The sequence below is a fragment of the Pieris rapae genome, chromosome 13, assembly GCF_905147795.1.
Source record: "Pieris rapae chromosome 13, ilPieRapa1.1, whole genome shotgun sequence".
NCBI lineage: Eukaryota > Metazoa > Arthropoda > Insecta > Lepidoptera > Pieridae > Pieris > Pieris rapae.
Genome location: NC_059521.1, coordinates 7300499 through 7315135, shown reverse-complemented (window position 1 = coordinate 7315135; position 14637 = coordinate 7300499). Strand labels below are relative to the sequence as shown.

Genomic DNA, 14637 nt, shown 5'->3' with positions numbered 1-14637 from the left:
TTTTTACTTTTCGTCACCGCTGAAAGTGAAAAGAGCATTTTATATCGGTCATTATAAACATTCTCTAATATTTTGCACATATGGCAAAGTAAAATCCAAATCAAAGTTGTAAATATAAATTTGAACATTCAAATATTTGGAGACGTTAACTGCTCACAAAAAAAAAAAAAATTAAATTTGATTTGAGTGGTTTAGTTACTAATTCTTTTTGGGAAAAGGGATTCTCTTCTTTAATATAAAATCCCAGATGCTCTTGTATCTCTGTCTTTTAATAAATTTGGGAAATGTATTAAAAAGAGGAGCTGTGTAAAAAGGCTTACTATAAAGTCAGCGATTGTCTAGTTGATGAAAGGGCCTAGGACTAGTGCTGGGCAAGCTACTTCTAATTAATTTGCTATGAGCGTTGTAGTATTGTTTGATGACTTATTTTATTTTAAAAATTACCGAGAGTTTTTTACGTCGGCTTTTTCTCTCGGCCTACACCCTGTCTTCTTTGCCAATGAGTAGGGATGCCTACGGGTTCGAATTTGGTGACGTGGAAAAAGTGATACCTTGACGATCTTATGTTCCAAAATAAACGTGTTTTATTTTAATTTTATTCATAGTTGTCATGACAAATATCAACTTTGTATGAATACTCAATCCAAAACGCTTTCTCTTCAGCTCAGTTACATTCTACACATCAAAATGCAGTGATTTTTGTCTACCGTACGTTGCGTATTCGTTCTACCCACTTTTCGTTGTTATTCTATTTTGTTGGGTTTGGCCCATTACTAAAAACTAAGTGTGCATTTTATATCAACCATCATAAGCGAAACATTCCATACGTTACAGATATGAGTAATTAAAATTTGAATTTAAGTTGTAAATGTAACTATAAAAGTAATTATAAAATTAAACCTAATATTTTTGACGAACATCAAGGTGCATGAATGTAATTTGATGTAAATAACTAATGTGATAATAGTGTGATGACAAAAAAAAATATCATGTATTTTTGTGATACCATTTTACTGTGGGTTTTAATTTTTAATATTTATTTTTTTTAAAGAGAACCGGTATCGGTATATTCTGTCATTAGACTGCTTTTGAGAAGAACTGCTTTATAATTCTTAGTCTAGATGTCAGCAGGCCGAGGCGGTTTACATGTTGTGGTTGGTTGAGTAACCAATTGGAGCAATTCTTTGAACGCCATGAGTTTATACTTCAGTCGAATTGACCGTATCGGCGGAAGATTTGTCGGAGAGTTTTATGTGAGGAGGCCTCGACCTCTTCTACTGACGTTTTTGGATCTAGGTAATTGCATTGAATTACTGAATAACTAATCTAATTAAAGGTAATAATTATTTTATGTATATGCATTGACATGTTTATGAAAAAATAAAAATGTGTTTTACCTATCCAATATCCTTCCTAAAACGCTGGCTGGCCACCATGCGTATCCTTGATCCTGGTCTTGTTGGCTGAACCCAGGATGGGTGATGCCTTGTGTGGGCTAGATCTCTAAATGAGTGATGCCTTGTGTGTGGGCTAGATCTCTAAATGAGTGATGCCTTGTGTGTGGGCTAGATCTCTAAATGAGTGATGCCTTGTGTGTGGGCTAGATCTCGTAATGAGTGATGCCTTGTGTGTGGGCTAGATCTCGTAATGAGTGATGCCTTGTGTGTGGGCTAGATCTCGTAATGAGTGATGCCTTGTGTGTGGGCTAGATCTCGTAATGAGTGATGCCTTTTGTTTTCCTATCCAATAACCTTCCTAAAACGCTGGCTGGCCACCATGCGTATCCTTGATCCTGGTCTTGTTGGCTGAACCCAGGATGGGTGATGCGTTACGTGTTGGCTAGATCTCGTCATGAGTGATGCCTTGTTTAAAGTTGTTGCAATGTAAAGCAGCGCAAGGGACGCGCTGGAGTCAGTATGGCCGTATCGGCGCAAATTTATATATTGTTACGAAAAATATTAATAATGTTTGGGATTCATATTTTATGATAGTTATTTATGTTACAGCAATGGCGTGTTAGTGTCAGCTGCCACTGTCATTATCATTTAATGACATCGAAGTCAAATCTCTTTAAAACCGTTAATATGACTAGTTCATTTAACTTGTCAATGTTGCTAGATCTTATAATTAATCACTATTCAATGATCGATAATAATTCTGACTCCATAGTCATAATTATTATTATGGAAAGTTATTTATCATAATTTTAAATATTGGAGACTAGATAACAATAAATATTAAAGTAATCTTTGACACTCGTTCTTATGACTCTGTTTGACTCTGTTGTCTATTCGGGTTCGGTCGTGGAACGAGTACCCGAAATGTTACGAAGCTTGTTTATTACAAATTCTGGTTGTTATAAATACAGGAACTGATTGGTGCGAGCCTCAGTTCGATTGAGCGGTCGAACCAAGCAGAAGCCTTTAAAGTGTAGACTCTAATGTCGAAATTAAATGGCAGATGCCAACAAACTAATCTATGACACCAGTATTACTGACGTCATTATCTTCAATAATTTAATGACAGCTTTAATAAATCTGGATTCGTTATTTACAGGCCCTTCGCGCCGACATACACTATCTTACAAAACACATGAATTAGGTTTTAGGTAGGTGCAATTGGTTTTTATTGTATATAATTTCAGTTAGCTGTAGCAGTACGAAATAAATAAATTTGTCCGCTAAAAAGTGTATACTGGTGTAGAAGAATTGTTTCTTGAAGCAAGACAGTAACAACGTACCTGTACCGATATAACCCGTAGTGAGAGGAAGTCCATCCTGAAGCCATTTGATGTCTGTGAGGCCAATTTGTGGTGATGTTTCACATCGTAAAACTACAGATCCACCTGCTTTTGCGGGAGTTAGTTGCTTCACTGTAGTTGTGAGGACGCTGTCGTCAACTAAAAATACAATTAGAATAAAATTGGGATCTCGGACAGGGAAAAAAATTCGTATCAATTTTGTATGAATTTGTGTCAAGCAATTGATTTTTCACCACGTGTAATCTACATTTATTTACGATGAAACAATATACAAATACAAAATGCTGGTGACAAACAAACAAAAATATAGTTTTTGTTATTATGTCACCAGGAACTTGCTGGCTTTGTGACTTTACACGTACAACACACCAACACACAATTATCCTGAGATTAGAGAGGATATTCATTTCGTTTCTTTCGTTGATGATTGTGTGAGATATAGCACCAATTTGGAACCCATTGTGATTTCAACTAGAATTTATTATATATTTTTTAAGACCAAATACCAATACTATGGCATGATAATATATAATATATACCTAATATAGATGATATAATGAATTCATTCCCTAAATTTACTAAACATTAATGCCAATTTATGCAAGTTCCAGTCCTTTTTTTTTTATTTGAACTACCAATTTTTCTTATAACAAACAAAAAATAAATCATTTCGTTTCTGTTTTGTCTGAAATGCCTCATTATTGCGTATTGACGTCGCACAATTACGAGTCCTTGTTATTGAATTTTTTACGCCAATTTAAATTTGCACAAACAATTTTTTATATTGTTTGGTATTGCTTTTATTGGCATTTACACTATTTATAGCTCAAAAGTTCTGGTAGTTTTTGAACTATTGATTTCGAAAACCATAAACAATTCATGTATTTAAAAAAAGACCAGAATTAAGAGAAATCTCTTTTGTATAACACAAAAAGGTTTATAAACCCTTTCCAAAATTAAATGTCTTTTCATAACGAGATTCCGAATAATCTTTTATTCTGAATCTGAAAAAGAGGGCATACAGATCTTAGTGTTTTGTGGATCATGGGCACGCATGCTACCGCATTTAAAGTCTCTGAAGCAAAAATATGTATAGGGAATCGAACAAATCAGACGGCAGAAACATTTTAAGCTATCATTTTCCCCGGTTCTTGCACCATAAATAACATGTATTTATAAAGTAATAATGCATATTTTATAGTCTAACAAGAGTTGAATATTTTAAAAGTTATTTGAATATAAATCAGCTCCCAGTTCCCTCCAATATGTTTCCCTTTGTAGTAAAGTTCATTGAATAAGAAAATATTAAAATATGGTAAGTAAACCTGTGTAGTCCATATTTTGTAGGGCGTCTTAGAATATTTGAGCAAAATATTAAATAAATTTGGCCATGTTCTTGATATAGGCGACAAAAGTAAGTTATACTATAATCTCACCTGATGTTAAGTGATACCGCCGCCCATGGACACTCTCGATGCTAGAGGGCTCGCCAGTGCGTTGCCGGCCTTTTTATAACTTGATGTTTATGGTCAAATTGAATGTTTTGAGAGTTTTATGCAGTTAATATAAACTATTGACAACGTAGATACTTCACTGTAATCTCTAAACAATAATGTAATACGGTTTTTACAGATTGTTTAACTAAATATTTTACTATAAAATTTATCCTATCTTATGTAGCATATTATAAAATAGTACATACTGTAAATAATTGGTAAAAATAAAAGAAAAACACCGGGTCAGAGCCCCGAGTCTATTTATAATCTTTAAGTGCTACCCACAGACAGTGAGAACATAAATTCTCTATAATGAAAAATCGTCGTAAAATAAAAGCGCTATTTTCAATGAAAAATATTCCGGATTCTTTGTAACAAGGCTTTGTACGAGACGCAGCAAATTTCGTCGCTTAATCTTTAATTAAAACTTTTTCTTTTAATGGAAAAGTAATTCTATTGAAATTTTTTTCGTCAGCATATTTTAGCCTAGTTCATTATAAAAGTATCGTATTCTTGCATATGGTCGGCTTCATTTTTTTAAATTTCATATTGAGAGTATTTTTTTTAATTAAGGGTAAAGATATGTTAAAAGATGAGAGACAATCGACTCTATTAACCAAAACATACATGTTCCTCTAAAGTAAAATCTTTAGGCCAATTATCAAAAAGCTAAACCAAACCTTTCAATAATGAATGATACTAAAAAACTGAATTTTATCTGCCACCTGCCGCTAAGTTTCGTAACATGATATCATGAAGATTATTATAACTTTTAACGAGTAACTCCACAACACGAGGCATTGTCGGCAGAGGGTGTCCACAAGGCGGAGTCCTGTCGCCGCTATTGTGGAACCTAGTTGTAAACGAACTTATTACGGAACTAAATGCTGACAATCTTTATACAGTGGGTTATGCGGATGATATAGCTATTCTAATATCGGGTACCTTTGAAAGCACCTTATGCGACCTCATGAGAAAGGCTTTCAAAGTGATTGAGAGATGGTGCAACAAGCACGAGCTTTCCGTCAACCCCTCAAAAACAGAATTAATACTCTTCACAAACAAAAGAGTTCTTGGACCGTACAGACTACCAAAACTCTTCAACACAGAACTCATACTAAAGAATGAAATCAAGTACCTAGGTGTGATTCTGGATAGTAAACTTCTCTGGAACAAACACCTAGAACACAAACTAAACAAAGCAACGATCGCCTTCTATCAATGCAAAAAGATGATGGGCGTGAAATGGGGCTTATCGCCGAAGATAACTATATGGCTATACACTGCCATTATCAGGCCAATGCTGGTCTATGGAGCCCTAGTTTGGTGGCCAAGAACAGAGCTTCAAACGGCAATCACGAAACTCAGACGCTTCCAAAGGCTTGCCTTGTCCGCTGCTAGCGGTTGCATGAGAATTACACCAACTGCAGCAATGGAGATAGCCCTAGGAATCGTACCTCTGGACCTACACATACAGCAGGAGGCAGCACTAGCTGCCATCAGGCTTATGGTATTGGACCTGTGGGGAAAGAATCACTATAGTGCACACACAGCGATTCTGAACAAGGCAATAGAGTACCAACCTCTTATAGCTGCACCATGTGACAGAATCACTAATCAACTTATTTTCAACAGGAACTATCACATACAATTGAGAGAAGAGGAACGTGATCAGTCTACCCTGAATGAGCTACGTATATATACAGATGGTTCAAAGACAGGGTGTGGCTCTGGCGCTGGTATATTCTCTCTTGATCTCAACATCAACATACACCTACCCCTAGGCACGCAGAGCTCGATCTTTCAATGTGAATGTGTCGCCTTAACGGAGGCAGCCAGAGCCGTGCAGCGGTTAGGAGTTAATGACTTTTGCATTAAGCTCGTATCCGACAGTGCATCCGTGCTGATGGCGCTCGGAAACAAAAAGATAAACAGCAAACTAATACTGGAGTGTCATGAAGCACTGGAGGCTTTAACACTAACCAATAGGGTTACCTTGCAGTGGATAAAAGGACACAGTGGCTCTCTCGGCAATGATGCTGCCGACGAACTTGCGAGAAGAGGCTCCGGAATGACGCCGGATGGCCCGTATCCGCTCCTTCCCTTGCCCTTCTCGCTAGTTCGAACGTGGATTATCCGGAAATCCGTCGAAATCCAGAATCAACGATGGTCGCATAGTTCAGACTGCAGGCAGTCCAAAATGGCTCTGCCAGCGGTGAACCCACAACTAACTAAGCGACTTCTAAACCTAAACAGAACCGATCTCAAAACAATGATAGGGACAATAACGGGCCATTGTCTCCTTAATAAACATCTATTTGTCCTAGGCGCGACAGACAGCCCCTTGTGCAGAGGCTGTTTCAGTGCAGAGGAATCAGTCACCCACGTAGTCCTGGAATGCGAGGCTGTGGCTAAACAACGTAAAGAAATCCTCGGAACAGTGAGGTCGCTCCGAGAAGCCTGTGAAGTGCCCAGGAGACTTCTGTGCTTCTGGAAGGAGCTGGGCTGGCTTAAGTAGCCAGGGCTTTACGCAAAACGGACCAATTTCGAGTCTAGTTGCGGAAACTGAGCCCACCTACCTTACCTTACCTTACCTTAACTTTTAACGAGCTCGGAAAACGTGAAAACTTCGTTTAGAAAACGTCGCATTTTTAAAATGTTTCTTTTCTTTAAACAAAAGACAGTTTCGAACTTCATGTTATGTGCCAGTTTTAATGCCTTAATTAAAAGTTTATCTATGTACTCAGCCGTGGGCTGTCTACAATTTCATGAATCTCGAAATTAAAAGTTAATTGGTCAACTTAATAGTCATAATTTAGCTTTTGCACTTTGAGACAACGGTAGTAGGGCTTAGATAAATCGGGCTATACCCTAAAGATGAAGGATTTAATTAATCTTGCAATGATTGTCGCCTGTTCATTTCGAGACACAAAGGTTATTTTTGACTGAATGGCACAAACGCGTGTATTGCTTGTAAAATTTGTCCTACTACAAATGAGTAAGCAGTGTTGGCCTAGTGGCTTCCGCGTGCGACTCTCATACCTGAAATCGCAGGTTCAATCCCTGGCTATGCACTAGACTTATGATAGACTTTCTTTCTATGTGCGCATTTAACATTTGCTCGAACGGTAAAGAAAAACCTCGTGAGGAAACCGACATCTCTTAGACCCAAAAGTCGATGATGTGTCAGGCACTGGAGGCTGATCACCTACTTGCTTATTTGATTTAAAAATGATGAAACAGATTCAAAATATGAGGCCAAGACCTAAAGAGGTTGTAGCGCCACTGGTATATTTATTGTTTTATTTACATGATAAGGCCCGTTTTGAGAGGTATAGCAATCGCTTAAAATTTTAAACAACCTTTTTTCCGTTTATGTATAGGTGTGTTCGTATCGAAAATGTCTTGTCAGACTTGAGGTTTAAAACAATGTTCTTAATTTTAATCTCTTAGAGGAATACCAGATGCCTATGTAGGTACAAGATAGTTGGAATAACCTACCTGGTTGTAAAAGAACTGGCCGTGAAAGTGTGACGCCAGCTTTATTTGAAGCTCGACACCGAAGAATAGTGCTGCTACCACCTCCTCCGGCGTCCACCATGGATCGACGAGCTCCTACCACTAAACTTCCATCGCTTAGAACATGTCTGCGGAAAAATAAAGTTATTTTAAAAAATATTTACCATAATTTTTTTTTTACATTACAGCTAATTTTATTAATGTTAGCTATTTGAATCTACGGAGAGTAAATAAATTATGAAATACTCGAGATTGTAAAAGTTCGTTTAGATTCATTACTTAAGAGGCTTGAAATTAAACAGCACTGATAAGTCATGGCCATGGTCATGTAAAAATCTTCCCGTTATGAACCCTCGATATCAAAGTTTCTTGAAAGCGCAAAGTACCATAAATATTAAATATTACCAAGTTTATGCCGTTAAATATTTGTTTTAAACATTAACATCAAAATATTTTGCCGTTAGCCGTTATTCAACCAATACAAGAATAATAATGGGTCTATAACGATCTAACTTTGACAATTAAAAGCCTAAAGGTATCTTTAGAAAGTTCTTTACGACATATTATAAAAATTTGTATGAAGTCATACATAATAATATTGCTCTGTATTATTATATATTTTAGACTTAAACCATGATTACATAACTTTTATTATCTAACAAAATATTAATTATCGCCTTTTGCCGCGAAATGCGTAAACTACAAAGTAGCCACAGATAACTACGATTGTAAATTGTAAATACCTACCATAGAGTATGTAATTATTATTACAAATTGATTATAAAACTGTATTTGGCCAATAGACATGTACCCATGTCATTTTAAAAACAAATGATAACATAGAAAATCTTAACTGTAACGTGATTAGAGATCTTTTACAAAAAAACGATGTTTGCAGAAAAATTAAATAAAAAAGTTTTTAATAAAATTTATAGTTTAGTTACTCGAAAAACGTATGATAAACAAAAAAAAAACTTTCTTTTTTTAATTTTTCATATAAATTTTGAGGTTATTGGATTTATAAATATAATAATGTAAATGAAATGTAAGTAATATACATTAGTCTTATTTATCTCATATTTTATATATTATTATTAGCGGACCCCATAGACGATGTCCTGCATGATATTTCAAGCTATTACGATATTAAACAAAGTGTGCTAGTACCGACTGCAGTGCCATCTGCCAGGCTGATTTGTGAATCTAAGCCATAGAGAGTTCCACCCAAACGCACAATGATTTTAAGAAATACATTAATTAAAGATCTTAATACAATACTCAAAGCAAAAACTACAAATGTGTCTTAAATCAATCTATTATTTTTTAGTTACGGGTTATAAAGGAAAAAAACTTATGATTATATTTAGTTTAATGTTATTTACAAAATTATTTTATCCCAAAGTCTCAAAGCAAATACACAGATAAAGGTATTTTAAATATTGTAGCTGTCATTTGTCTTGCTTGACCTGGTTAGTGTAGGTTTCAGTGCGTTGTCCGGAAGGAGTAAGCCGTCTGTTATTTAGCGATGGCAATGGTCTCAATAACGTACTAGCTGCTTCCCGCGGTATCACCCGTGTTAATTTAAGATCCGTACATGTCATGCACGCGTGGTACTTGGCTATTATTTTGTTTGCGAGTTAAAAATCTATGAAACGTGGGTAACACTGAAAATGTTTAGAACTAGCTAATGAAAACTTTTTTGAATTTCAAATAACAAAGGCTTACTTGGCTTTTGGTTACTGAGCACTGTCGGCCTAGTGGTTTTAGCGTGCGAATCTTATCCCTGAGATCGTAGGATCGATCCCCGCCGCGCACCGATGGTCTTTATTTTGAAGTGCGCATTCAACATTAGCTCGAACGGTGAAGGAGAACATCGTGAGGAAATCGGCTTTTGACCCAAAAAGTTGACGGTGTCAGGCATAGAACTTGCCTATTAGATTAACAAATGATCATGCCCAGACTTAAAAAGGTTATAGCGCCATTGATTTATTTTTTTATTTTAAAGTTTGGTGATAAATAATTGTTAATCGTTAATTTAATACATAGATTTTTTCGTTTGAGTGTATATCTAATCCTTATTGGTATTTTTGATTTTATTTTTAATTTATCGGCACTCCTCCGGATTTAACTTATTGTATAAAAGATTCAGAAGCGATTAATTGGTTCAGTAGGTATAAACTTATTCCCAAACTCAAGCATCATTAGTCACGGGTACTCTTTAATTAAGTCAATTTAAAGTGAACTCGGAAGTGTCCAACTTTAGCTTTCTCTCTATCTCAACACAATGTAAAATTTGTAGGATTATTACGAACGAAATTGAATGATAGATGCTATTCTATAATTTATGACCCTTTGTTGGCATTGGTACGTGTATTTTATTGAGTTTTTTTCGTCATATCTTGAATACTATATAATTCTTTGCTGATACGTCTTTCGTTCGCACGTTCCTAATACTTCTTCAGAAATAAATCCTCCTATTAATATATTATAGCTTCTTCAATCTTTGCGATTGTGTTATAGCTAATCAATATTAAACTCTGATACAGGACTTCGTTTTCTAAATTTATTACCTGTTTGACTATCACTTCCTGTACGAATCAGGGAACACATCTTTGATTTTAGTTTTGTCTTATGCTGAAGGTTGAAGCATTACTAATAAATGAAAAATCTATTCTTAATTTTTCCGTTCACTTCTACATAACGTATGCTCAGAGCCGGAAAGACTATGGGGTTGGGTCTATCCTTACTACCACTATAATTACTACTATTACTAATACTATCCTTCAGCTATTCAGGATTGTTGAACCGCCAACCCCTTGGAACTATGATCCTCGGTCTAAAATATACTGTTATTAACGCCCGCAATTAACGGTTTAAGCAGTCGCCTAGTATAATAATTTTCGCTTCAACCGGGAATCGAACCCGATGCCCCTCATCTAAAGGACTAATAATACCGCTAGGCTACGAGGCTTTTCAGAGCCGCGAGGCTGGCTCTATGTATTTGTCACATTATATGTAACTATTTTCGAACGAAAAGTCTTGTAATAAATTTCCCCAATACTAACAATATTCACTAACAAAGCGACACAGTTTAATAACCAATTTTCGTTTCAATATTGTGCCTAAACTTTTGCACGTACGCAGCGTAACATTAACAACTTTGGTAATACACTTCTTGAGTTATGGATTCAATTGAAACATTTCCTATTAATCGAATATGTTGATTTTATTGTGAAATTCTCAGTACCAGTACGTTTTCCATATAATAATGTTGCTCGTAACATTCTATATAGATTTTTATGTTTATTCTGATGTGATGATTTAGAACTTTTATACTTATTTAGAGCTATATATAGAGATTTATTTAATAATAATAATATAAAACTTCATTCATGACAGAAATATGGTAGTGTCAAAATACATTTATCGCTAGTGCACACTGGTCACACAAAGCTTAGTATATGTGCTTAAGTGTAAATGTATCTCAAATATAAGGCTATAATTTAATAAGCTTTTTCCATCCAGTTTCATATTTAATTTTTTTCAATATGAATAATTGTTACTTACTCTACTAATTTTACAATCAATTCCTTTATATGCATTGACGAATCAATATAAAGCTTCATATATCTAGAAAGTTTCAAAGCCCGCTCAGACACGCAAACTTCTGACCACTATTGGAAACTGAAATCCCAATTTATTAGCTACATGAAGAGCCGAATTAGTCGATCGCGATTGATGGTTTTGATATGGATTTTGAAGATTAATTTGTTGTTAAGTGGAAGTTCTAATTTGTATTCTCAATTTACGGGTTCTAAGTTAAACGTTTAAACTATCGACTGAAAAACATACAATTTAGGTAAACAGTATCTTTAATTTGAGTTTACATATAAATTCAAACGTAAATTAATCAATAAAGCCTTTTATATTTTACGAATATTTAAATGATCCTAATCCTTGGGATTGATTTGCTTCAGATCAAAAAAATTATTTGGCTCAAAACTAAGCGATTAAAAAGAGTGGCGGAAAGTTTCTTGCCAGTTCTTCTTGCCCGCTCTACGCCCTTGCGGTCTGGTAGTTAATGTAAAATTACAAATAATTTAAGTTCTCTTCTGGCGTTCATAAGTATACTTCTTTACCTATATGAATAAAGGGTTTTTGAGTTTGAGATTTTTGATTGCTTGAACACCGTAGCAGCTTAAGCACTGATCTATCTCTGTTCATTTATTATAGGAATTAATACTGTTAAAACAGTTAAAGGCTAATTGATCTTAAATTAAATACGTACCTTAACCCCGGTATGGTAGCAATGACCTGTCCCTCAGCGGTGACCCAATGAATGTCTGGTGTCGGATGTCCATTGGCCCTGCATACCGCATGAGCACCCCTCGTGGCGGGCCACAATACCCGAGGAGGTGGTTCTGTGGTGAAGTGCGGCCGCTTATAAGTGCTTGCAGCGAGGCCAATTGCTAGCGACACCACAATCACCCATCGCATGTGCCCTACAAAAATAATTTTAATATAAAAAAGTGCGTGCTTACAGAAGTGAAACTTCTTTGTAAATTTATTATAACTAAGGTAAAAGCCCCAACAGATGATCATAATATGATCACTCAATGTATTTGTATATATATTAACACTGTAAACGTGCTAATGATACTATAAATAAAATTACGCCTACTGCGAAAGATGTTTAGTGATACCGCCGCCCATGGACACTCACATTGACAGAAGACTCAAGTGCGTTACAGGCCTTTCGGTTTTTGATTGGTACGTTTTTTTATTAAAGGACCCTATGGTCATCGTATTGTTTCGGAAATACTTCAGTGGGCAGCCTGTTCCACATAGCGGCGGTGCGCGGCAAAAACTGCCTCAGAAAACGTTCAGTTGTGGAAAAAAATTTAACTTCTTTAAATTGAAATTGACATTTACCAAAGACTTTTACTTTAGTGTCTTTTTTTAGTGTTTTTTGATCTTTTGTTTTAGTGACTTTTATTTTAATGTCTAAATAAAATATATAATTTCTGTTGTGTTTACTTTTCCTTAAAAATATAAAACAATTAAACCTGCTTTGTAATGCGCTACATACACGTTATCGACGGACCTACTTCTCCAGGATTATGACCTATAAGTCCTTTATTAAAGGCCTGCATCCCACCAGAGAATAATCATATAGGCTGTGAATATGCAATTTTTGACTGAAAAACTGATATTTTGTTCTATTTCTCCTACTACTCTGTATTTTAAGTTATTTTTTATTATTTATTTAATAACGTCGGATTTAGAAGTCATCAGTTGTAAATATTGGCATTAATAAAATTAAAAATACCTTTAATTATAATACGAAATTATAGATTTTTCAAATCATCATGGTTTATAAAAAGAAACATGAACACGCAGAAATTGACCACTTATTACCCAGATGCAGATATGAAACTGTTTAATTCAGTTTAAAGTCGCTCTTAGAATGAGACTAAGATGCATACAATGAATTCTATCAAACAATTTTTAATAGCACTGGAGAAATTTCCACTCATCCAAAAATGTAAACGATCGAGTTTTGCATAATCATTACTTCTCTATTATACTCGTTTGTGTACACATAAAACTAGCAAGTGTTGTTGTTAATTAAAGGATAGTAAATAAAGGATTAATAAATAAATTAAACGTTATATAAAATATTAGCGTTCTAAGTTTACAAGAAAATCTAACGAACAAAGTTAAAGGACAAATAATCGTATTAAACTAGAGATTCTCACTCTTTTACTATTTTTCAAATATTAATCATTAACTTCATATAACAACAATATTTTGTAGAAAGGAAAACTTTTATGGGTTATTTTATATTTACAAAAAGCTATTCATTTTATAAAGCTTGCTTACGTTTTTTTCAAATTTTAACGACTTTATAACAACTAAAAACTACAAACCAATCATTCCGTATCACGAACACAAATAGTCTTATATTCCACACGCATACTTATTAGACAGTCCAAAAATCATTTAAACGGGCCATACTACACGTAAAGTTTTCAAACTCCGCACGGCACGTCTACGTTCTAAAGAGTTCCCGCGCACACTGGCTTTGTAGGAAAGTATCCTGGGGGTGGGAAACACCCTCTCACTTAATGATAAGGATGCTGTTATAGAGTAGTTAAACTTTATCTAGACTTTCAATGAAATATACTTAGTACTTCATATATAGTAGTAGTTTAAGTTAAGTTTTAAGGAAATTTAAAAGCGATTGAATAAAGTAGTAGCCAACTTTGTGACTGTGTGTCACGAGTGGTTCACGACTCTTAGGCCTGATATTCAGTCGTTTGAGGACCGGCTGTGCATCAAATTTCTTTATACATGTCCAATCACTATGGTATAATATACACCTCGCCCACCTGTCTTTAAGAAATTTATTCAAAGAAATAGATATATAATTAAATCCGAGTACCACGTGAAATTAAATACTAAATTACACAAGACATTCATTTATTTTCAATACGGTTGTCAAGTTTTTATATTTATTCAAATATCGAAGCAATAAGTACGTGAAAATCCGTTTCTAAACAGTACTAAAACATATTTTGAAAGATGATTTTTTTAGATGCATTGACGTGTATTTATAATTAGACAAATTACTCAATAAAGTTTATTAAAAAGTTGCACGTGTATTTAATAATGACTTGACAAGATTTGAAAAATCTATTTTTTTAAATAATGTTACCCTTTACATATTTTTCCTTACTAGAGTTTCCGGCAACAGAACGCTTGTTAGCGATTGTCTAAAAAATATTTCTTGCTTTAATTTTTTTCTATATCACATGCGAATGATTAGGTCAAAACATTCAATGGCCAATTAAATAAATG

General features: G+C 34.7%; 1 protein-coding gene across 1 annotated transcript in view; it reads right to left on the bottom strand.

Annotated features, from left to right (window-relative positions):
- LOC111004250 (Down syndrome cell adhesion molecule-like protein Dscam2) overlaps positions 1 to 13843 on the bottom strand; it is a 41048-nt gene extending 27205 nt beyond the window's left edge. The window contains exons 1-4 of the mRNA XM_022275191.2: positions 13707 to 13843; positions 12065 to 12278; positions 7759 to 7904; positions 2741 to 2899 (exon numbers count right to left, since the gene is read on the bottom strand). Of these exons, the coding sequence (XP_022130883.2) occupies positions 2741 to 2899; positions 7759 to 7904; positions 12065 to 12278; positions 13707 to 13713 (526 nt within the window). The 5' untranslated portion in view covers positions 13714 to 13843. The remainder of the gene's footprint in view (positions 1 to 2740; positions 2900 to 7758; positions 7905 to 12064; positions 12279 to 13706) is intronic.
- Positions 13844 to 14637: the final 794 nt, after the last annotated feature.